General features: G+C 38.2%; 1 protein-coding gene across 1 annotated transcript in view; it reads left to right on the forward strand.

Moving 5' to 3' along the window:
- Window positions 1–18,649, forward strand: part of tdrd1 (tudor domain containing 1) — a gene marked incomplete at both ends in the record, with an annotated part of 31,404 nt that overhangs the window by 304 nt on the left and 12,451 nt on the right. Inside the window, 18 exons of the mRNA XM_079845567.1 lie at window positions 179–263; window positions 9,146–9,260; window positions 9,358–9,421; window positions 9,497–9,580; window positions 9,649–9,828; window positions 9,995–10,138; window positions 10,430–10,598; window positions 10,676–10,762; window positions 10,843–11,019; window positions 12,784–12,891; window positions 13,052–13,222; window positions 13,334–13,585; window positions 13,660–13,791; window positions 13,870–13,977; window positions 14,334–14,504; window positions 14,689–15,030; window positions 15,174–15,290; window positions 15,405–15,521. Of these exons, the coding sequence (XP_079701693.1) occupies window positions 179–263; window positions 9,146–9,260; window positions 9,358–9,421; window positions 9,497–9,580; window positions 9,649–9,828; window positions 9,995–10,138; window positions 10,430–10,598; window positions 10,676–10,762; window positions 10,843–11,019; window positions 12,784–12,891; window positions 13,052–13,222; window positions 13,334–13,585; window positions 13,660–13,791; window positions 13,870–13,977; window positions 14,334–14,504; window positions 14,689–15,030; window positions 15,174–15,290; window positions 15,405–15,521 (2,623 nt within the window). The remainder of the gene's footprint in view (window positions 1–178; window positions 264–9,145; window positions 9,261–9,357; window positions 9,422–9,496; window positions 9,581–9,648; window positions 9,829–9,994; window positions 10,139–10,429; window positions 10,599–10,675; window positions 10,763–10,842; window positions 11,020–12,783; window positions 12,892–13,051; window positions 13,223–13,333; window positions 13,586–13,659; window positions 13,792–13,869; window positions 13,978–14,333; window positions 14,505–14,688; window positions 15,031–15,173; window positions 15,291–15,404; window positions 15,522–18,649) is intronic.

Below are 18,649 nucleotides of genomic sequence, written 5' to 3' on the forward strand. Positions count from 1 at the left end.
TGTCTCTATAATTAAATGTATCTTTTCAAGTTAAATACTATTCTTAATATGCGGACATTGGTTGTATATGTAGATATATTTGTAATAATTTTCCTCTTGAGGCTTTAACCAGAGATCAGACAGAATTGATAGTTTTCTGCAGTAGTATTAATATATGAAGTGTTTAATTTTTCCACAGTGTGGAGATTTATTGTCTCCCCCTCAGACAGCAGGGTCCATGGTGGGCCCACTGGTAAAGTTGTGCAATTACTGCAGTCACCAGGGTAGGTTACTTTGCTTGATTTCAGTGTTCAACTTGGTTGGTATAACTAGCATTATGAAATCGATAGCACAGACTATTGAATTCTGATTGTATGAGTCATGCTTGAAGATATAAAATAGCCAACATGAACACTTTTTTTTTGTCATTGACTCAAACAGTCACTCTGTACAAACATCTATAGATTCTTAAATCAGGATGCATTTACATGGGAAGGAAAATTAATTTGTTCAAAATTTAGTTGGTGCTTGAAACAAGAAATATGTCAGTGGGTTAAGAAACTACTTTTGTGAAACTCATTAACAGTTTTTTTATTTAAATTTTTTTTTTTCTTGTTTAAAGTATGAACTCACTTAAAGGTGAACTATGTAAGATTTTTGCAGTAAAATGTCAAAACCACTAGGCCAGTGTTATATTTTGTTCAGTTGAGTACTTCGAATATCACAAATGTTTCCAACTATTTGTAAATTGTGAGAAATTGCTATTTTAACCAAGGAACCGGGACGTGTGAGCTATGCGTTTTAGGGAGTCGCCTGTCGATTGCGTCATATCTGCAGTGCCCTCGGTTTCCTGTACTCTCACTGCAGTGTGAACAAGTGTCATAGCAGCCGTCGAGCAAACGTCATAACTTCCTTTTTAACACACTCAGATATATCTAATACGATAAACAGAGTTGCGTTACCTCGTACTCATGACTGGAAAAGAGGAAGTGGCGCCGGCGACTATGCCATAAAAACAGTCCCGCTCTTCAATCGCTCCAGCGGCCTTGCTCAGCTCCACAACACTCGGTCCTGCTCTGCTTCATACTACAGTAATGCTAATAATCGCATCCATGAACATGATTTCTGCCTGAGTCCGATTCTGACTCTTTTCCACCAGCTTTGAGGTGATGTCCCAAAATTCTGCTCTCAAACGTGGCGTCATCAAACTACGCCTTTGTTTTGAACAGGCGACCTCTAGTGGTCGGAAAAGTTACATAGTGTAGCTTTAACTGTTTCCCCACCAGTGTTTTTAAAAACAAGTTGCCAGCCACCGTCAGCATGTTTGATTCTTTTCACAAGTTTCATGGCCCCCAAAATTCTTTTATGAATTTACTAATATGCAATATATCAAAAGAAAGAACAGTGCTTCTGCTTTTAATTTTTTTTTTTATTCTAGCTTCATGCATTCCTTTTTATCAATAATTGAATGTGGGCCAGTTTCATTTTTTTAAAAAAAAAAACAACGTTTTGAACAAATAAGCATTTTGAGACCATGTATGGATCGGATTCAGAACGATGATCAAAATAAACCTAGATGTAGTAAATTGAGTCCATCAACACTCTCAGTACTCTTTCAGAAGTAATAGCACCCCCTACCGTATAACAGTGGAAAGTCTGAATTGTTTTTTGATATTAAAGGAAAACGAGACTGAAATACTAAGAATACTTTTAATAATAATAATAATAATTATACATTTTAATTTATAATGCGCTTTTCTTAAAGCCAAAGCGCTACAGTAAAAATGGAACAGAAACAACAAAAGCAATACAACAATTAATTAGAGAAAAACAGTCTTAAATGTGTCTTAATCGGCTCTTTAAAATTACCCAACGTTGGTGCATTTCTGATTGGCAGAGGAAGCACATTCCATGGCTTGGGTGCTTTGTATGAAAAGGCGGGGGGGTGACATGAGTGGGCATGTTTGTACTTTTATCTACTTTTGTTTTTAAAAAAATATTCAATCAACCATCACAAACTATGCATCATTTTAAAGCATCATTTTAAAGCTAAAACACTCAATTCATGTTCTGAACTTGTTTTTGCAATAAATACACCAGAGACGAGAGGGTTAAATGAAATGCAGAAACACTTGCTATTTAAAGATGGATATAATAAACGCATTACTCGTCTTTCATCTCCTTTCGTTCAGATCAGACGAAACCAAAAAACAGCAGCATACATGTCAGTGTAAAGGCTGCAACATACTCCGCAAGAATAGAGAAAGTTCTCGCTCCCAGGGCTGCGAGAACAAAATTGTCATTTCGTTCTTGACACATCGTCTGAGCAGAACTTTTTTCTTGTGGGTGTCCGAGAACTATTGTGTGATTGGTCAGAATTTTAAAGTGAGCAGGGTTAATGCGGAGAAACTGAGATGTTCGGCACCTGCTTTTCTCGTGAAGTATGGAATGTCCTGGCCAGAACTAACTTTGTTTTTGTAGTCTACATATACAGGAAGCGTATTACAGGCTCGGCGAGGTGTCAATCATTGCACCAATGGTTTTAGTTGGATAAAGGCAATCAATGCCTTGCCAGCAAAGTTTTGATGGATAGACATAGTAACCAATCAAAAGGCGTCATCTTGCGCAATTTTTTTTTTGTCAACAAAAACTACTAGTGCTTACATCTTCATTCACAAACCGGCAGGCGCTTCTCAGTTTACGCAGACACCGGATAGGAGCGCGCAGACTCTATGACAGACTGAAAATTAGTTTTTTACACTTTGTATATTCTATAAATAGCTGCTTTAGTTTTTCAGTAACTGTATATCCATTATAATTAGTTTATTGCAGATTTATTCAAATGAAAAACTACTCTTTACAATTACAAATGTTCTGAAATAATAAATGGCCTTTTTGAAAGGACACCTAGACTTTTCTTGACATAGAAGCTTACAGAAGCTTAATTTTTGAGAGTATCATCCTCAAATTTGAATCAAAACATGATCAGACATCCAGTTTTATATTTAGGTTATTTTCAGGCTCTTAACATTACATTCTCATAATTTTTTTTTTTCTATTAATTTTTTTATATTGCATGTATATTTTACCTTGTTTTACTGTTCCTGTACTACTTTGAGTTATTATTACTAGGGATGCACGATATATCGGCAACATATCGTTATCGGCCGATAAATGATTATTTTTGATGTTATCGGTCAAATAAGAAAATTTGACCGATATAGTCAAGCCGATAGATAATGTATTATTTCCTTCAGCTGAGACGGACGCGCTGTCCACCATGATGGGTTTGAATTGCTCTAAATATGTTTGGAATCACTTCGAAAAGGAAAATACAGCTATGTGCAACATGTGCAGCGCAAGTCTTCTATAATCTACATAAAATGATAATGAGAATAGAATAGGCTGTAAAAGAGCGTTGTGTTTCAGCGCGTTTGTTGAGGGAAGAGCGCGCCCACGGAGTTGCACCTTCATGACGAGCACAGTCAAGTTCGCTTGTGCATTCACAGCCTTTTGTGCCATTGTAAGTTGTAATATTATATTTATTATTATTCTGTGTATGTAATATCATATAGGATGCGTTTGGTTGAGTTAATAAACGATGCAGTAAAGCACTTCATTGTACCGGTCTTTAGCTTCAGCGCGCGCCCACGGAGTTACACCTTCATGACGAGCACAGTCAAGTTTGCTTGTGCATTCACAGCCTTTTGTGCCATTGTAAGTTGTAATATTATATTTATTATTTTGTGTATATAATCCCATATAGGATGCGTTTGGTTGAGTTAATTAACGATGCAGTAAAGCACTTCATTGTACCGGCGCGCGCATTTCAAACAGAAATGCACAGCATTAATAACTACTGGGACTGTCCTATACATAACACTGCAATGAGAATATTTCTGTTATAAAACATAGTGAATTCTCTGGGTTTAGTTGTTTTTCAGCGCGCTGTTGTGGGAAGCGTCAACAACGCATTCTGACCAGCACAGTCAAGTTCGCTTGTGCATTCGCGTCATTTTAAGCATATGTAAGTCATAATATTACGTTTTTGTAGTATAAACATCTGATTAAAGTCATATAGGATGTGTTTCGTTAAGTCAATAACCCGCAGTGCTTCACTGTACCGGTGATCATCTTAAGTTTCAGCACGCTCTCAAACAGGGGAAGAGCATCCACAGGAGTTATAACCCTTCACCTATGCGTGATTTTGTGCTAATATAAGTTGTAATATTATATTTATTTTGTATAAATATCTGATTGTTCTCATATGATGCGTTTAGTTGTTAATTAAACTTCTAAGCGCTTCAGTTTATGGTTGTTCGTTCATTCTCTCCAGCTTCAGCGCGCTCTCAAACAGCAACATTATTCCTAATAGACTAGACTAATATTACAGATGTTTACTATTACTGTAATATTAAACATATTTTTTTTTTTTCAAAAACACAGAAGCATTATTTTTTAATTAACACTTTTATTGTTCTTGTATCATTTCCATCAACAATATGGTTTGATTAAAACCATTTCTTTATCGTCTGTGCGGAGGTTATTTCATGCACTTGCATTCTGATTCTTTATTATGCAGCCTAAGTAATGCTGTTCAATTACTTGTTTGCATTATTTAGGTATATTATTTTTATTTTTTAGACAATATAATTTTTGGTAACATTTTACAAATAAGGTCTCATTTTATTAATGCATTAACTATCATGAACAAACAGAGCAATAACCTTTGTTTCTTTTAGTAATAAAATGTTTGTGTTTTGTAACAGTCCATTCACAGTTCATACCTAATGTTAAAAGACACAACTTTGAGTCTGAATATGTTGAGATTAACATGAACTAAAATTAATAAATCCTGTTGAAGTATTGTTCATTCATTGTTGGTTAACTAATACTAACAAAAATTAAACCTTATTGTAAAGTGTTAAAAAAAATGTTTGGCCATAGGAGTGTAAAATTAATTTGAAAAGGTAAGGAATCTCACACTGGTTCAAATAGGCTACTGTAGTGTGTATAGGTTTGATTTATGTTGAAGTGTTTGGGACATGGCTTTTAATGGTGAGCCTTTTGTTTTTGTAATCAGGCTCTCAGAGTTTATTAAAATTTGTATTTAGATTTATCGGCCAATATATCGGTTATCGGCTTTCAAATATTAAGAATTATCGGTTATCGGTATCGGCCAAAATGTTCATATCGGTGCATCCCTAATTATTACTCTTGGGTAACAAAATTTCAAGTGGCTAGTTTAAAATAAGACCAGATTTATGAATATAGACCATAGGGTTAAGAGCTGCAGACATTTTTATTGCGGTATGCCATTTTCAGAAAATTCTCAAAAATAGGGGCGCAGATTAAAAGGTTAAAAAGATACCATAATAAAAATATGTAATATTGAGTTAATACATCTACAAACACAAACCAACACATTCTCACCTGTGAAAGGTTATACCATTTCTTTGGGAATTTAAATATCTGTGGTTCACTACCAGATAGGGATGCACCGGTTGACTGGCCAAAAACTGGAACCGGCTGGTTGCCGATCGCGCGCTAGAAGCAAAAACCGGCCGGTTCCGGTTTTCTTTGTATTTTTCTGCCGATTTTTCCGGAAGTGCGCCCGCGTGCACATATGCCTATATTGCAATCATTTGCGAACATGTCACTTGCGTGTTACAAACGGAAACTGGAGAACTGAGGGAAGAGACGAGATACGCTAAAGGGAAGGAAGAGCCGCTTTCCTGCGCGAGCCGAAGTTGCGCGAGCCTACTTCTCCGCGCCCTGCACAAGCGTAGATAGTGAGCGTTTGTTCAGCTCAGCTTCTCACGTGTTGGATCAGATGAGAACGAAACAGACTAACTTGTGACAGCCTAAATACTTCCTTTTTGTGGCTTAAAGAAGAACATGCATGCACTTTTGAAATGAAATACTATCAGTTCTGTAGCCTATAGGATGATCATTTCAACACTTTAGAATGATGGTCATTAGTTAACATTAGTAACTTCATTAGTTAACATTAACTAAAAATGAACTGCACTTATAATCTTTGTTAATGTTAAAGGGTTAGTTCACCCAAAAATGAAAATTCTGTCATTAATTACTAACTCTCATGTCGTTCGACACCCGTAAGACCTCCGTTCATCTTCGGAACAGAAATTAAGATATTTTAGTTGAAATCTGATGGCTCTGAAAGGCCTACATTGGCACAATGGCACTTTACACTCTCAAGACCCTTAAAAGGTACTAAAGACGTCGTTACAAAGTCCATCTCACTGCAGTGGTTCTAAAATAACTTTATGAATCGGCGAGAATAGTTTTTTTGCGCAAAAACCCTAAATAACGACTTGCATAGTGATGACGATTTCAAAACAAGGCATCATGAAGCTTCGAAGCGTTTATGAATCAGTGAGAAAAATCATGATTTGGATCGCGTGTCAAACCGCCAAACTGCTGAAATTTGGCGATTCAAACCGGTGATTCGACTCGCTGATTCAAAGGGTCTTGAGAGTGTAAAGTGCCATTGTGCCAATGGAGGCCTTTCAGAGCCATCAGATTTCAACTAAAATATCTTTATTTCTGTTCTGAAGATGTGTCGAGCGACATGAGGGTAGGGCTGCGTCGACGCCATCGACTACGAAAATACGTCGACGTGCGTGAAATGCGGCGACGCGTCGGCGGCACATTATTTACGTTCTAGAATAGAACAGAAGATCTAGAATAATGGCAGCTTCTGCTCCCGGGCATAGTGAAAATGATCATTTATCATATAAAGCCAGACCGCGACATTCAAAAGTGTGGGAGTACTTTAAACAGAAGCCGAATAAAACTGTGCTTTGTTCGCTCTGTAACGCTGGTTTCACACTGCGCGCGGTGGCAGAGCAGAAGCTGTGCGCGTGGAGAGCGGGAGCTTTCACACTGCCAGTCAGTGTTGCCAAGACCGCGGTTTTTTCAGCGGAATTGGGCTACTTCTACACTGTTGCTACACTGTTGTCTCATGTCCGCGGGTTGAAGCGATCCCAATTATGTGATATTTATCCCCGGGAATGAGAATTTTAGCAGGCAGCCCTGCAAAAAAACCCCACATATTTAACCCCCCGAACGCGATGTTTACCGGAGAACCTCCCCGAAACGCGATTGGGCTTGTTTTGGGCTAGTTTTGAGTAACGAATGGGTGGGTTTTGTTGTCAAAACCTGGCAACCCTGCTGCCAGTGTTCTCTCGCGCAGCTGAACCGTGGCGCGTGTATTGCAACAGACGGTCACATTTTCCGGTGTTCTTCTCCGACCCCAGTACGTCTCGTGCCTTTATTTATTATGGGCTGCATATATCTGCTGTAAATGCGACCTTGTTCCCCTCTGTCCCAAACACATATGCATAATAACATGCTGTATGTAGACTAATCGAAAAAATAATCGTTAGATTAGTCGAAAGAAAAAATAATTGTTAGTTGCAGCTCTACATGAGGGTAAGTAATTAATGACAGAATTTTCATTTTTGGGTGAACTAACCCTTTAATTTCAACATTTACTATTGCATTATTAAAATCTTGTTAACGTTAGTTAATGCACTGTGTTTATATTAACTAACGTTAACAAAGATGAACAAATACAGTAACAAATGTACTACTCATGGTTAGTTCATACATTAACTAATGACCATTATTCTAAAGTGTTACCTTTTTATTTTTCCATAAAATGACATTGACTTAATTTGATTTAAAAAGCACCTGTTGTAGCTGTTGGGGTAACAGCTTAGGACCCAGGACCAGTAGTGAAAAATGAAGACCAGGAGTCAGATTAATTAAAGAAAATTTTACTGAAGAATAGTTTGCAGTTTCATCAGCAGAAGCCAGCTCAAGAGGAGTTCGTAGGCCGCACTCCCTCTAACAGTCTCCCCGCCTCCGTCTAACGTACATACAATTTTCTGAACAGTTATACTGTTTTCAAGGTCTAGACACATCATTACTGCCATGTGGAATGATTCTGATTGGTTCTAACAACATGCAATGTAAGCAACTTTCCACACGTAGACAGATAGGAGCATATATCACTAAAAATGCGTAGACTTGATGTCGCCCAGGCCCAGATTAGTCCCTAGTGACCTCGGAGGTCATAGAAAAGACGCCTCCAAGTCTAGAATCGTCTGCCGAAAGGACCATCTCCAATACTGGATCTGCACAGAATCATGAGAGACACACACAAAGTTCCCCAGAAAAACAGTTTCCATCAAGGTCGGGACATCTTAACTAACTATCAACACAGCTTCTCCAAAACATGCTGATACTAACTTTAGTTCAGAAGTGAATTTATTCTATTTAGTAAGAAAGAAAAGTATATCAAAGTCTGGATTCAAAAGCACAGAGCAACTAAAACACTACAATATCCTAAATCACTCCTTGAATATAGAGAACTGATTTATCAAATGTAGGACACTGTTATAACTTGATTATCATTAATTCTTATTTTAATATTGAACATAAAATCATTCTTGAAGGATATGTGTCTGATGAAGAGACAAGTGATGTTTGGCTTGACCCTTGACCCTTCATAGCATCTTAGTTTTTTTCGTTGCACTAAACATTATTTGATTTAACATTTTGGAACAATTATATACTTTGGTTTTATTTAATTTCACGGGTAAAGACTTTTTTTCTTTACACTGAATTTAAAAACAAATGCTGATTTAAGTAACATCATTGTTTGGATTGCAGAATATGCAGTTGTTGCCTTTAATTTAACCTTTCAGCCTTTTAATTTCCAATTCAATTTCCTGTTAATTTCAGATTGAGGACTTGTTTTCATTAGCCAAAAGCCAATTTATCCTGTTAAATACCAAATAAACATCTTGTTCATGTATACTTTCATTCTTTTATTGTGTAAAAAAATAATAATCGGAAATCGGTATCGGAATCGGCCATGTAAAATCATGATCGGTGCATCACTACTACCAGAAGCTGTGGAATTTTGTGGCATAATTGATTCTTACTGTGAGTTATGCTATGTTTGACCGTTCCAAGATGGCAGGGGCACGACATGTCTGGAGCGGTTGAATGTGGCATCTACATGTACATCTATGGTCCTGCCCACTGATAGTTGTGCAAACATGTCTTGGCTGGCTTTGATCAGCAGAATGAGTAGATCATTTGCTAGTGATATTTCTTGTACCCTGTTTAGGAAACTTCAGATGCACTCGTTGTAAAAAAACTTGCTACTGTTCTGTAGCTTGTCAGAGTCAGGATTGGAAAGCTCATCGACATGTCTGCAAACCTAGTATTCCAGAAGTTACCAGGTACAAGCAGATGTTTTCTGTATATCCGTGTTATTTGTGTGTTGGTTTTGAAGCACAATGTGTAAATTATTATTATTTTAATTTTTTTTTTTATCAGTGAGAAAATTAAGGAATCTACAGCTATGCCATCTGGAAATGGACTTGGTGGCCTTCAAGCTAAGGTATTTTATTGGTTGCTCTAGTGACTTGCACTTGCAATAGTTAGTTATTCCATCTAATTCAGAGAATTTTTACAGGAGATCTGTGTTGACCTAAAGTCAAAGAGAACCTATCGACATGATTTGCGCAAGAACGTTGTTTCAAAAGGAGCTGAGATACAGGTACTTTTCTTTAGGCCTAAATTGCTTTATGCTGTATAGACTCTGCCTCACAGAGCATCTTTTTTCAGGGTACAGTGATCGACCTGAAGAACGCTGGGATGTTCTCCATCCACCAGCAGTCAATAGAGATGATGGAGTCCCTGAAAAACATCACTGCAGAGCTCCAGAAGGCATATAGCACTTCATTTGCTCCGGAATACAAGCCTGAAATTGGGGAGCTCTGTGCTGTTAAATTTTCACTTGATCGGGTGAGGAAAAATAATTAGATTTTTATTTAAACTTGCCAAAGAACCACTGCGATTTTGAAATATGCATCGTTTTCAATCAGTGCAGTGTGTAACAGGTCAAGTTTATTTGATCATAAAACATTGACTGTAGTTAGTGTTCAGTTTGGTCTTTTTCACGCTGATTTAGAACTGGTATCGAGCTGAGGTTCTGTCAGTTGATGTGGCCCACAAAACTGCTTGTGTATTTTACATCGACTTTGGGAACGAGGAGAACGTAACACTTGACAACATCAGGCCTCTCTCTGACAACATCGATGCTGCACCACCATTTGTGAGTTACATCTCCATTACATAATGTTTTATTATTAATTATAGTATTAATTCCTTATTATTGTTGATTCCATATATTCTGAGTGACTGAAAATGTTGAATCGGTTCATTGAAACATATCGTTCATATAAAGAAACTGCCAAATAGTATATTAAAATGTTTACAATTTTCCTGATGCTGCTTTAATTTGTTTCTAAAATTCATTAACTGCTCAGCTCTTGTTAAATTACTTATGGTTCCAGCAGTAGTCATTTTTCATGCTTTTTCCAAAGCTGCCTTGATGTTTTCACAGGCTTTGCAGTGTTGTATTGCTGGGGTAAAGCCTGTGACAGGAAGTTGGACAGGCGAATGCTCTATTGCTGTTAGGCAGTTAATTACTGGAAAGAGCCTCACATTCACAGTGTTGGACATCATGAATGATGGAGCTCTGCTTGCTGTAGATGTTCCTCTTAGTACGCTTGGTACGGCATTCATGGTTCTTTGGAGAGTTTTGTCTGAAATGAACAAGATGTTCAGTGTAAAAATGTTTTTGCTACAGGTAAATACATGAGCGCTTTCCTGATTGACCAGGGCTATGCCATAAAGGAAGATGTTGCCGTCAAACCACAACCTGAACACAGCATCAGTAAATTGCTTCTTTTTTTTTTCCTCCATAAAATGATTCCCTCGATAATTTTCACCCTGATCAATTCACATGTGCTTTAGATTCATTGCTGACGGCATCCTTTGAGAACTTCAAGCGCTTGTCTGGAGGAAAGAATGAGAACTCTGAAGCCAGGCCTCCAGAGCCGTTGACTCAGGGAGTGGGAGACACATTCACTGCAGTGGTCACCCACCTCCAGTCTCCCTCAGAGATCCTCTGTCAGAAGCTTGAAAATGCCAGTGAGCTTTCTGCAACTACATTTTAAAACACAATTTTACCGTAACATTTATTACATGACCTTTGGTGCATACACTACCATTCAAGTTTTGGTTCGGTAAGGTTTTTTTAAAGAGCACCTATCATCGAATTTTGAAATTGACCTTTCATGTAGTGTGTAACATAGATCTAAGTGAACAAAAACATCCTGCAAAGTTTGAAATATGACAGTGCACCGTATATATAGTTATTTTCTTTCAAAAGTAAGAGTCGACTCTGAGTCATTTTTAAGAATCGTTAGAAGACTGAAGCTTTTTCTCTGACTAGATGACGTCAATTTGTTAAGTTATTTGAATACGATACGCCCACTTGCGCTCCAAGACGCCAGTGAAAACTAGAAAACATCATGGCGACTAGACGCTGTGTTCTGAAGTGCGACCCAAAAGCAAACTTTTTTTCATCTGCCCAAGGATGAGCATTTGAAGACTAAGTGGCTTGAAGACAAACCATACATCGTCGCGATTGAGTGTTTATTAGTCGTCAAATGTCTCTATTTGCATGTTTCGCGATCTCAGGAAGCTTTTGGACTTCTATTATGGCACATGGTATCTTCTTCGTCTGTCTGTACCATATATGGATTACATGTGCACAGAGCGCCCTCCGGCTGCCAGTATGAATTGAAAACAACACATAAGAGACTCAATCGCTCATGATTAGGCTATTTCTGCGCATTTTGAGGAAGTATTGAATAAAAAATACTCCTCTGTTTAGAAATTTGACACAGACATATGAGAATCTATCAATATGTCTCCTCATCAGCACACTTTTGAACTAAAAGCCCTGAGGGATGTTGATTTGTCGCGAGTCTTCGTGAGGAGAATAGAGGAGTTTTTTTTTTTTTTATGAATGAGATCAGCTGAGGCTCAGGCTCATATTACGATCAAACGGTACCAACGCGGTTTTCATATTCATAACTCCTGACACATATTAACAAATTACTGTCACTATGACTTTGATGGGCGTTCCGTTTCCGAAAATATCTGCACCGACTATACCAATCACAACTGACTAGGTCATTGGACCAATCACCGCAGATTAGTGTCACGTAAAGGCGGGGTTTTGAAAAGTGAATCACTAAAGGAATCATTTGAGAATCGCTGTCAAAACAGGTAAAAATAAATGTATATTATAAGAACTAAAGTCTTTTTTGTCATTGCATGCATGCAAAACTGTTGTTGGGGACTTCTAAAACAATATTTGGAACATTTTAAATGCCATGATAGGTGCTCTTTAAATATTGTTTTTGAAAATTATCTTATGCTCACCAAAATTGCATTTGTGTGATCAAAAACAGTAATATTGTTAAATATTACAACTTCTTAAATCTTATTTTTAAATACGGTTTACTCAGGTCTTCAGTGTCACATGATCGTTCAGAAAACATTCTAATGCTTATTTGGTGATTCAGAAATATTATCAGTGTTGAAAACGGCTGTGCTGCTTAATATTTTATTGAAACTTTTTTTCAGTATTCTTTGAATAGTTTAAAAGCTCATGATAGCAAAGTCTTTTAATGTCTCTTTTTTTTAATCAATTTAATGCATCCTTAAAGTCTTGCTGACCCCAAACTCTTGAATGGTAGTGTACATAATAATGTGGAAATAATTTTTTGCTTTGCTGCTGCAATGTTTTGGCATCTGTTGTCATTTTCTGCTTTTTTTTAAAAATTTTTTTATTTACTTCACTTTCAGTAAGTTGAGTGTATAATGTAATCTTAATGTATTCAGGTGTAATCCAGCAGTTGCAGGTGAATTTAAGGGAGCACTGCTCAAACACTCTAGCCTGCGAGAACTTCAGACCTGCACCAGGAACTGTCTGCTGCTCACTGTTTTCTGGTTAGACCAGTGTTTTTTTTTCCCTTCCCCATTTTAATTAATGTAAATGTCTAGAGTGGACCTTTCCATTGGTGAATGGGACTGGGGGCTGTTGAACTGTAATAGCTTCAGAAAATACCACTTAAGGTGCTTTTTTTTGTAATTATCTCATGTATTACAGAGGACAACCAGTGGTATAGAGCTAAAGTCCTGGCGTATTCTTCTGAGGATCGTGTGTGTGTTGGATACATAGACTTTGGGAACTCTGAGGAAATTGAGTTAAATCGCCTACGACCAATCAACAAGGAGCTGTTGGCTTTGGCAACACAAGCAATCCCCTGTTCTCTGGCAGGTACAGTGCAATGATTCATTCACTGAGCATCTGTAAGTGTAACTGCATGCATGCAAATCTGTATGCTGAGCCAGAGATTTCCAGCAAGGTTAATTTTGCTTATTGCTTCAGGTATTAAGTCTTCAACAGACGACTGGTCAGAGGAGGCCATTTTGATGCTGAAACGCATGGTCTCCAACCGCTTTATACGGGTTGAGATTCTGGGTAAGAAGAACGGTAGAGCTCTGGTGTCCATGATCGACGAGGCCAGTGACCCACAGGCCAATGTCGCTGAGTTGTTGGTTAACATGGGTTATGCTGCCATTGAAAGTTTGGAGACCGAGAAGAATGAACCAGCTCCGGCATCCTTCCCTGAAATGCCCCGTGAGTAAAGAATCGTGTTTTATTTCTGAATTTTAAAAGGATAATTTATATCAATATCTTTTATTTTACCCAAGCCCTCAGTCTGCCTGTTGTTGAGAAAATGGAGTGGACTTGTGCTGAACTTCCCTTTGATGGCCAAAAGGTGGAGTTGGTTATCAGTACTCTGAAGAGCCTGGAAGAATTCTACTGTTACAACTACAGTACCGGTGCGACTGTCAATCAATATTGTTCTTTCTACACTGTGACTCGTGTTTGTAATGAAGTATTTTATTTCTGTCTGGCAGATTCACATATCCTAACGGAGCTGTCCTTTGAGCTCAAAAGGCATTGTGAATTGGACAGAGCTCCCTTTACACCAGCTGTGGGAGAACCATGTTGTGCTCTCTTCACAGGTGATACTGACTAATCCTTCAGATCGAATAATGCAATTTTTTTTTCCTGGGGTTCCTTCAGTGTCACATGATCCATCAGAAATCATTAGTATATGCTGATTTGGTGTTCAAGAAATATTTCTTATCAATGTTGAAAACAGTTGTGCTGGTTAATGTTTTAGTGGAATACATTTTTTTCAGGGTTCTTTGATTTTTATAGAAAGTTATTAAGCATTTATTTGAAATGGAAATCTTGTATAACAATGTTAGTGTTTACTGTCACTTTAGATCAATTTAATGCATCCTTGCTTTAATAAAAGGATTAATACACTTTTAAATGGTAATGTAAATTTTCAATGTTTTTGCTTTGTTTGCAGGAGATGCCCAGTGGTACAGGGCCATGGTATTAGAAGTGTGTGGAGAGGGTAAGGCTAGAGTTTATTTTGTGGACTATGGGAACTCCTGTGAGGTGGAGGCAGCACATCTGAAGGCCATCACCCAGAGCCTGCTCAAACTGCCTTTCCAAGCGATTCGCTGCTGGCTTGCAGGTTTGCTTTCTCTGTTGTGGCGTGTGTGTATGTGTGGGAATGGATTTCTCAATTTGTTTTTATGATCGCAAGCCTAGGATATTTTCCACTCATTGACGACAATAACTGAATGTTTTCTGAATATGCATGTTTATATTCTGTCTACACCATTGTAAGTGTATTGTACAACAATCACTGTGTGCAGGAGTAGAACCAGTGGAGGGTCAGTGGAGTAAAGAGGCAATGCACAAGTTTCAGACTCTTTGTGCCAGTCAGCCATTGAGTGGCAAAGTGCTGTCCATCACTGAGAAGGGATATGGGGTGGAGCTGGAGAGCGCTGGTAAAAGCATTGCTGCTGCGTTAATTTCTGAGCGTCTGGCTAGATCTAGTGGACAGGTGAAACAGCCTCCACTGCAGTCAGCTAAACCCTCCAATCAGATTGAGCTGCCCACTCTAAAACCCATTGATCAGAATCCACCTGTTGAAGAGCCTTTGAAAGTAAACAAAACTGTAGCTGCCAATGCCCCAGAAGATTCAACCTTATCAAGTAAGTTAGCATAACTGATGTTAAAACCTTTCAAATACGGCTTTATATTTTTGCAATTGCTATTACTAGTAATATGCAGGTGATTTTTTTTGTTCTTTTTTCTATTGTTCTTGTGCATGATTTAAATGTTCACTGTCATCTAGGTGGTTCTTTTCATTTGAACTGGAAGACGTTGGAGCTGCCTTGCAGTGACGCATTCCAACCAAGAGTGGCAGCAGTGATCAGCCCTAGTCTCTTTTACATAATGAATCCTGGACAAGGTGTGCACTCAAAGTGTAGCATTTAAAGCATAAAGTTTATCTAGAGCAAATATTGTCATGGTTATACCATTAGAATGATTGTTCTTTACATTTAGTTGAATTTGTACCCCCTAGTGAATGTAGAGGGTCTGAAGGCTGTTATGACTGATGTTGCGAAGTACTGCAGCAAACAGGCAATCCCCAATCAGTGCCACCCTTTACCAGGAGCTGCCTGCTGCGCACAGTTCTCAGGTCAGTTTGACCTTCACCCTGTGGGTTACTCTTGCTGGGTTAAACTGTAATAACACTGCACATGTGATTACATCTATCTCCATTGGTTTGGCTCGTTGCTTGAAACAGAAATTACATTCTCAAAATTGTAATATCATTTGGCCAAACAGTCTTATAGTTCAGCACAACACTAGCTCACTTGCAAAAGCTAATATCTCTCCCAAAACTGTTCACTCATGCTTCAAAACTAAATTCCTTTCCCATATAAATGGTCAATGCCACGAAAATGGGAAAGATCCTTCTCAATTGCTTTGGCTCATTTCTTGAAACAGACCGGACGTTCTCAACACTCTTGGTGCTTTTGCCAAAATAACCTGGATGGTTCGTTACAACACCATGGTTCACCTGCAAAAGCTCATACCTCTCCCAAAACAGTTCACCCATGTGTCAAAACTAATTTTCCTTCTCATTTAAACTGTCTGTGCCCCCAAAATGCTTCGTCCCTTTGGCATTTTGTAAGCACCGCAAGTCGATGTTTTGTCACATGGCAGAGGACCATTGAAAAATCCCTCATATCCACCTTTCAGTCTTAGCCCAGTCCTTCATTGACAATGGTTACTGTACTGTTTTTTTTTGTCTAGCTAATAGAATACAATTGTGTATAAAACTTAAAATAAGAAATAGGATTTTAGGGTAAGAGTAGCCTCCAAGGTTTGACCATGTTTTGAGAATGTAATTTCTGTTTCAAGAAATGAGCCAGACCAATGGAGAAACTGTAAATGATATGGGGAATTTTTGCAAATAAACAGCACTAATATATTATAAAATACACTACCTTTCATCATTAGTCTTTCATCTTTTTTATTAAATTTTTTTAACAAGGATTCCGTTTCAATTGAAATTCTGTTCTAAACTTTGTTTATCAAAGAACTCTGAAGAAGTGCTTCATGGTCTCCACAAAAATATTAAGCTGCACAACGTTTTTAAACGCCTCGCATATGCTACTAAATCTTCACTTTGTGCAACTAAATATCTGTCATTAGCCATTGGCTGATAAATTCTTAGATCTTACTTGCCTGTGTGTGTTAGAGGCTAAGTATAAGCACACACACACACACACACACACACACACAATGGGGAGAACAAGTATACATTTAGTTGTCGATAATACATTTAATCGATAAACTTATCGATTAATCAGGGTCGCGTGCGTGCTGCTCAACCGTGAAACGTACTGTAAATCAGACACGAGGAATCAAGCCGCACCATAGACAGTAAAAAAGGGTCTGCGCGGCAAAAATGACGTCATCGCAGAGTGCCAAGTGGACGAGTCGCGCGAGCAGTCAGCCTCCGGAGGCCCGAGCGGCAGAGCCAGGCGAAAGTATAAACAAGGCTTAATGATGCGAGTGCGCCGGAGCTCTGATTGGGAACATTTTACAGCTAGAGTGACACACTTTAATATCAACTACAAGTTTGCATGTGCATTCGCAGCCTTTTGCTTTCTGCAAATGTAAGTTGTAATATTGTGTTAATTCTGTGTGGGCCTATCTATAGCTGATTTAGGATGCTTCTGGTTAAAAAAAGTAGTGAAGCGTGCCGGTGATCAGCGTCAGTGCATGCAGCTCCAACAGCAATGCACTAATACTAAACTTATAATGACTGATAAGGACTGTCATGTTACATATCATTATAAAGAGAACAATATGGTAATACATCGTTGTGAATTTACTGGGTATAGTTGGCATTTTCAGCGTGTTTTTTGGAGAAGATTGCGTCCACTCGTTCTGAAGAGCATGCATCTGAGGTGGAGTTGGTGACACATTGACTTGTATTTCTCATATTTGATTATTAAATAAATAATTTAAATAAATGATCTATCACATAGATTCATTTTACAATCCTATAGCCCTTTATTTAGATTAAAAACCCTTCTCATTGATTTAGTGAGGAACATGGCGTTTTGTCAGCGTTTGCACTAGTGATGCACCGAAATGAAAATTCTGGGCCGAAACCGAAAATTTAGGATGCACTTGGCCGAAAACCGAAACTGAAGCCGAAAATGGCTTTTAAAAACGTATAGTAAAATCAAACTTTTATTAAGTTACATAAAACAACCTAAAATGTTTTTATTTTTTACAATAAATATAAATAATACCAAATATTATTCTTCAAGTTGTTCCATCAAATAAAATAGTTTTTTAACAGTTATTTATAATATAGTTATTTTTTAACAATTATCTGAATAACTGCACAGAATATCACAGAATGGTTCTCATTAAGAACATGAGATTCTGCACTGAATAGTCTGTCTGTGCACTGTTTTTGCTGGTGCTTGGGGCAGATAAATAACCTGCGTGCAATCCGCGCAAGCAATAGAAAGCGGCCTTCGTTCGCGCGCCAGTAGTCAAGCGGATTGTCGCTTCTGGCAATGGGTAGTTCAGCTGGATATGTCTCTGTTCCCATACCGCTGACATGCTTATTCTTTGATAGGCAGACGCGTCGCGTGATAACAGCTCGACCGTGAGTGAAACTTAATAGCACAACGGCGAGCGCGTCATGTAAACGCCTCGTCCGTTAGGGGAGGAGCGTGCGCAGTCAACTGAGGCTCGCGCTGCGGAGCCAGGCGAAAGTATAAACGAGGCTTATGCACGGATTGGAGGGATGGGTGACATTCATTTTCGTATTACGTTTTCAGCAGTTTTTTTTATTTCGGCCAGAACAGAATGCCATTTTTGGCGGCCGAAATTTCGGTGCACCCCTAGTTTGCACACCCTGTCATGCAGTCGGCTATAAGCCACTGCTGTAGACGCATATGCAGTGTTAAGGCTAACGATTAATCAATTAATTGATCGTTAATTTAAACGACGATCGATCATGGAAGTTTGTGTGTGTGTAAGGGATGCCACAATTCTCAATATAATATTGAACCATTCAATACGGGCTTGTGAATTGCGTTTTTTTTTTTTTTTTTCGGTTTCGCATTTAATTATTTTTCTACAAATTCAAAAATTTGCCTCCATCCCAATACTGAACAACGCGACATACATTCACATCACACGTTAGTGGCAGAGTTATACTCACGGAACACTATAGTTATTCACAATAACGAAAGTTCATTATTTGCATGCGTTTCAAAGCCTTGCCGGTTT

Source organism: Gobio gobio (genome assembly GCF_949357685.1).
Source record: "Gobio gobio genome assembly, chromosome: 20".
Classification (NCBI taxonomy): Eukaryota; Metazoa; Chordata; class Actinopteri; order Cypriniformes; family Gobionidae; genus Gobio; species Gobio gobio.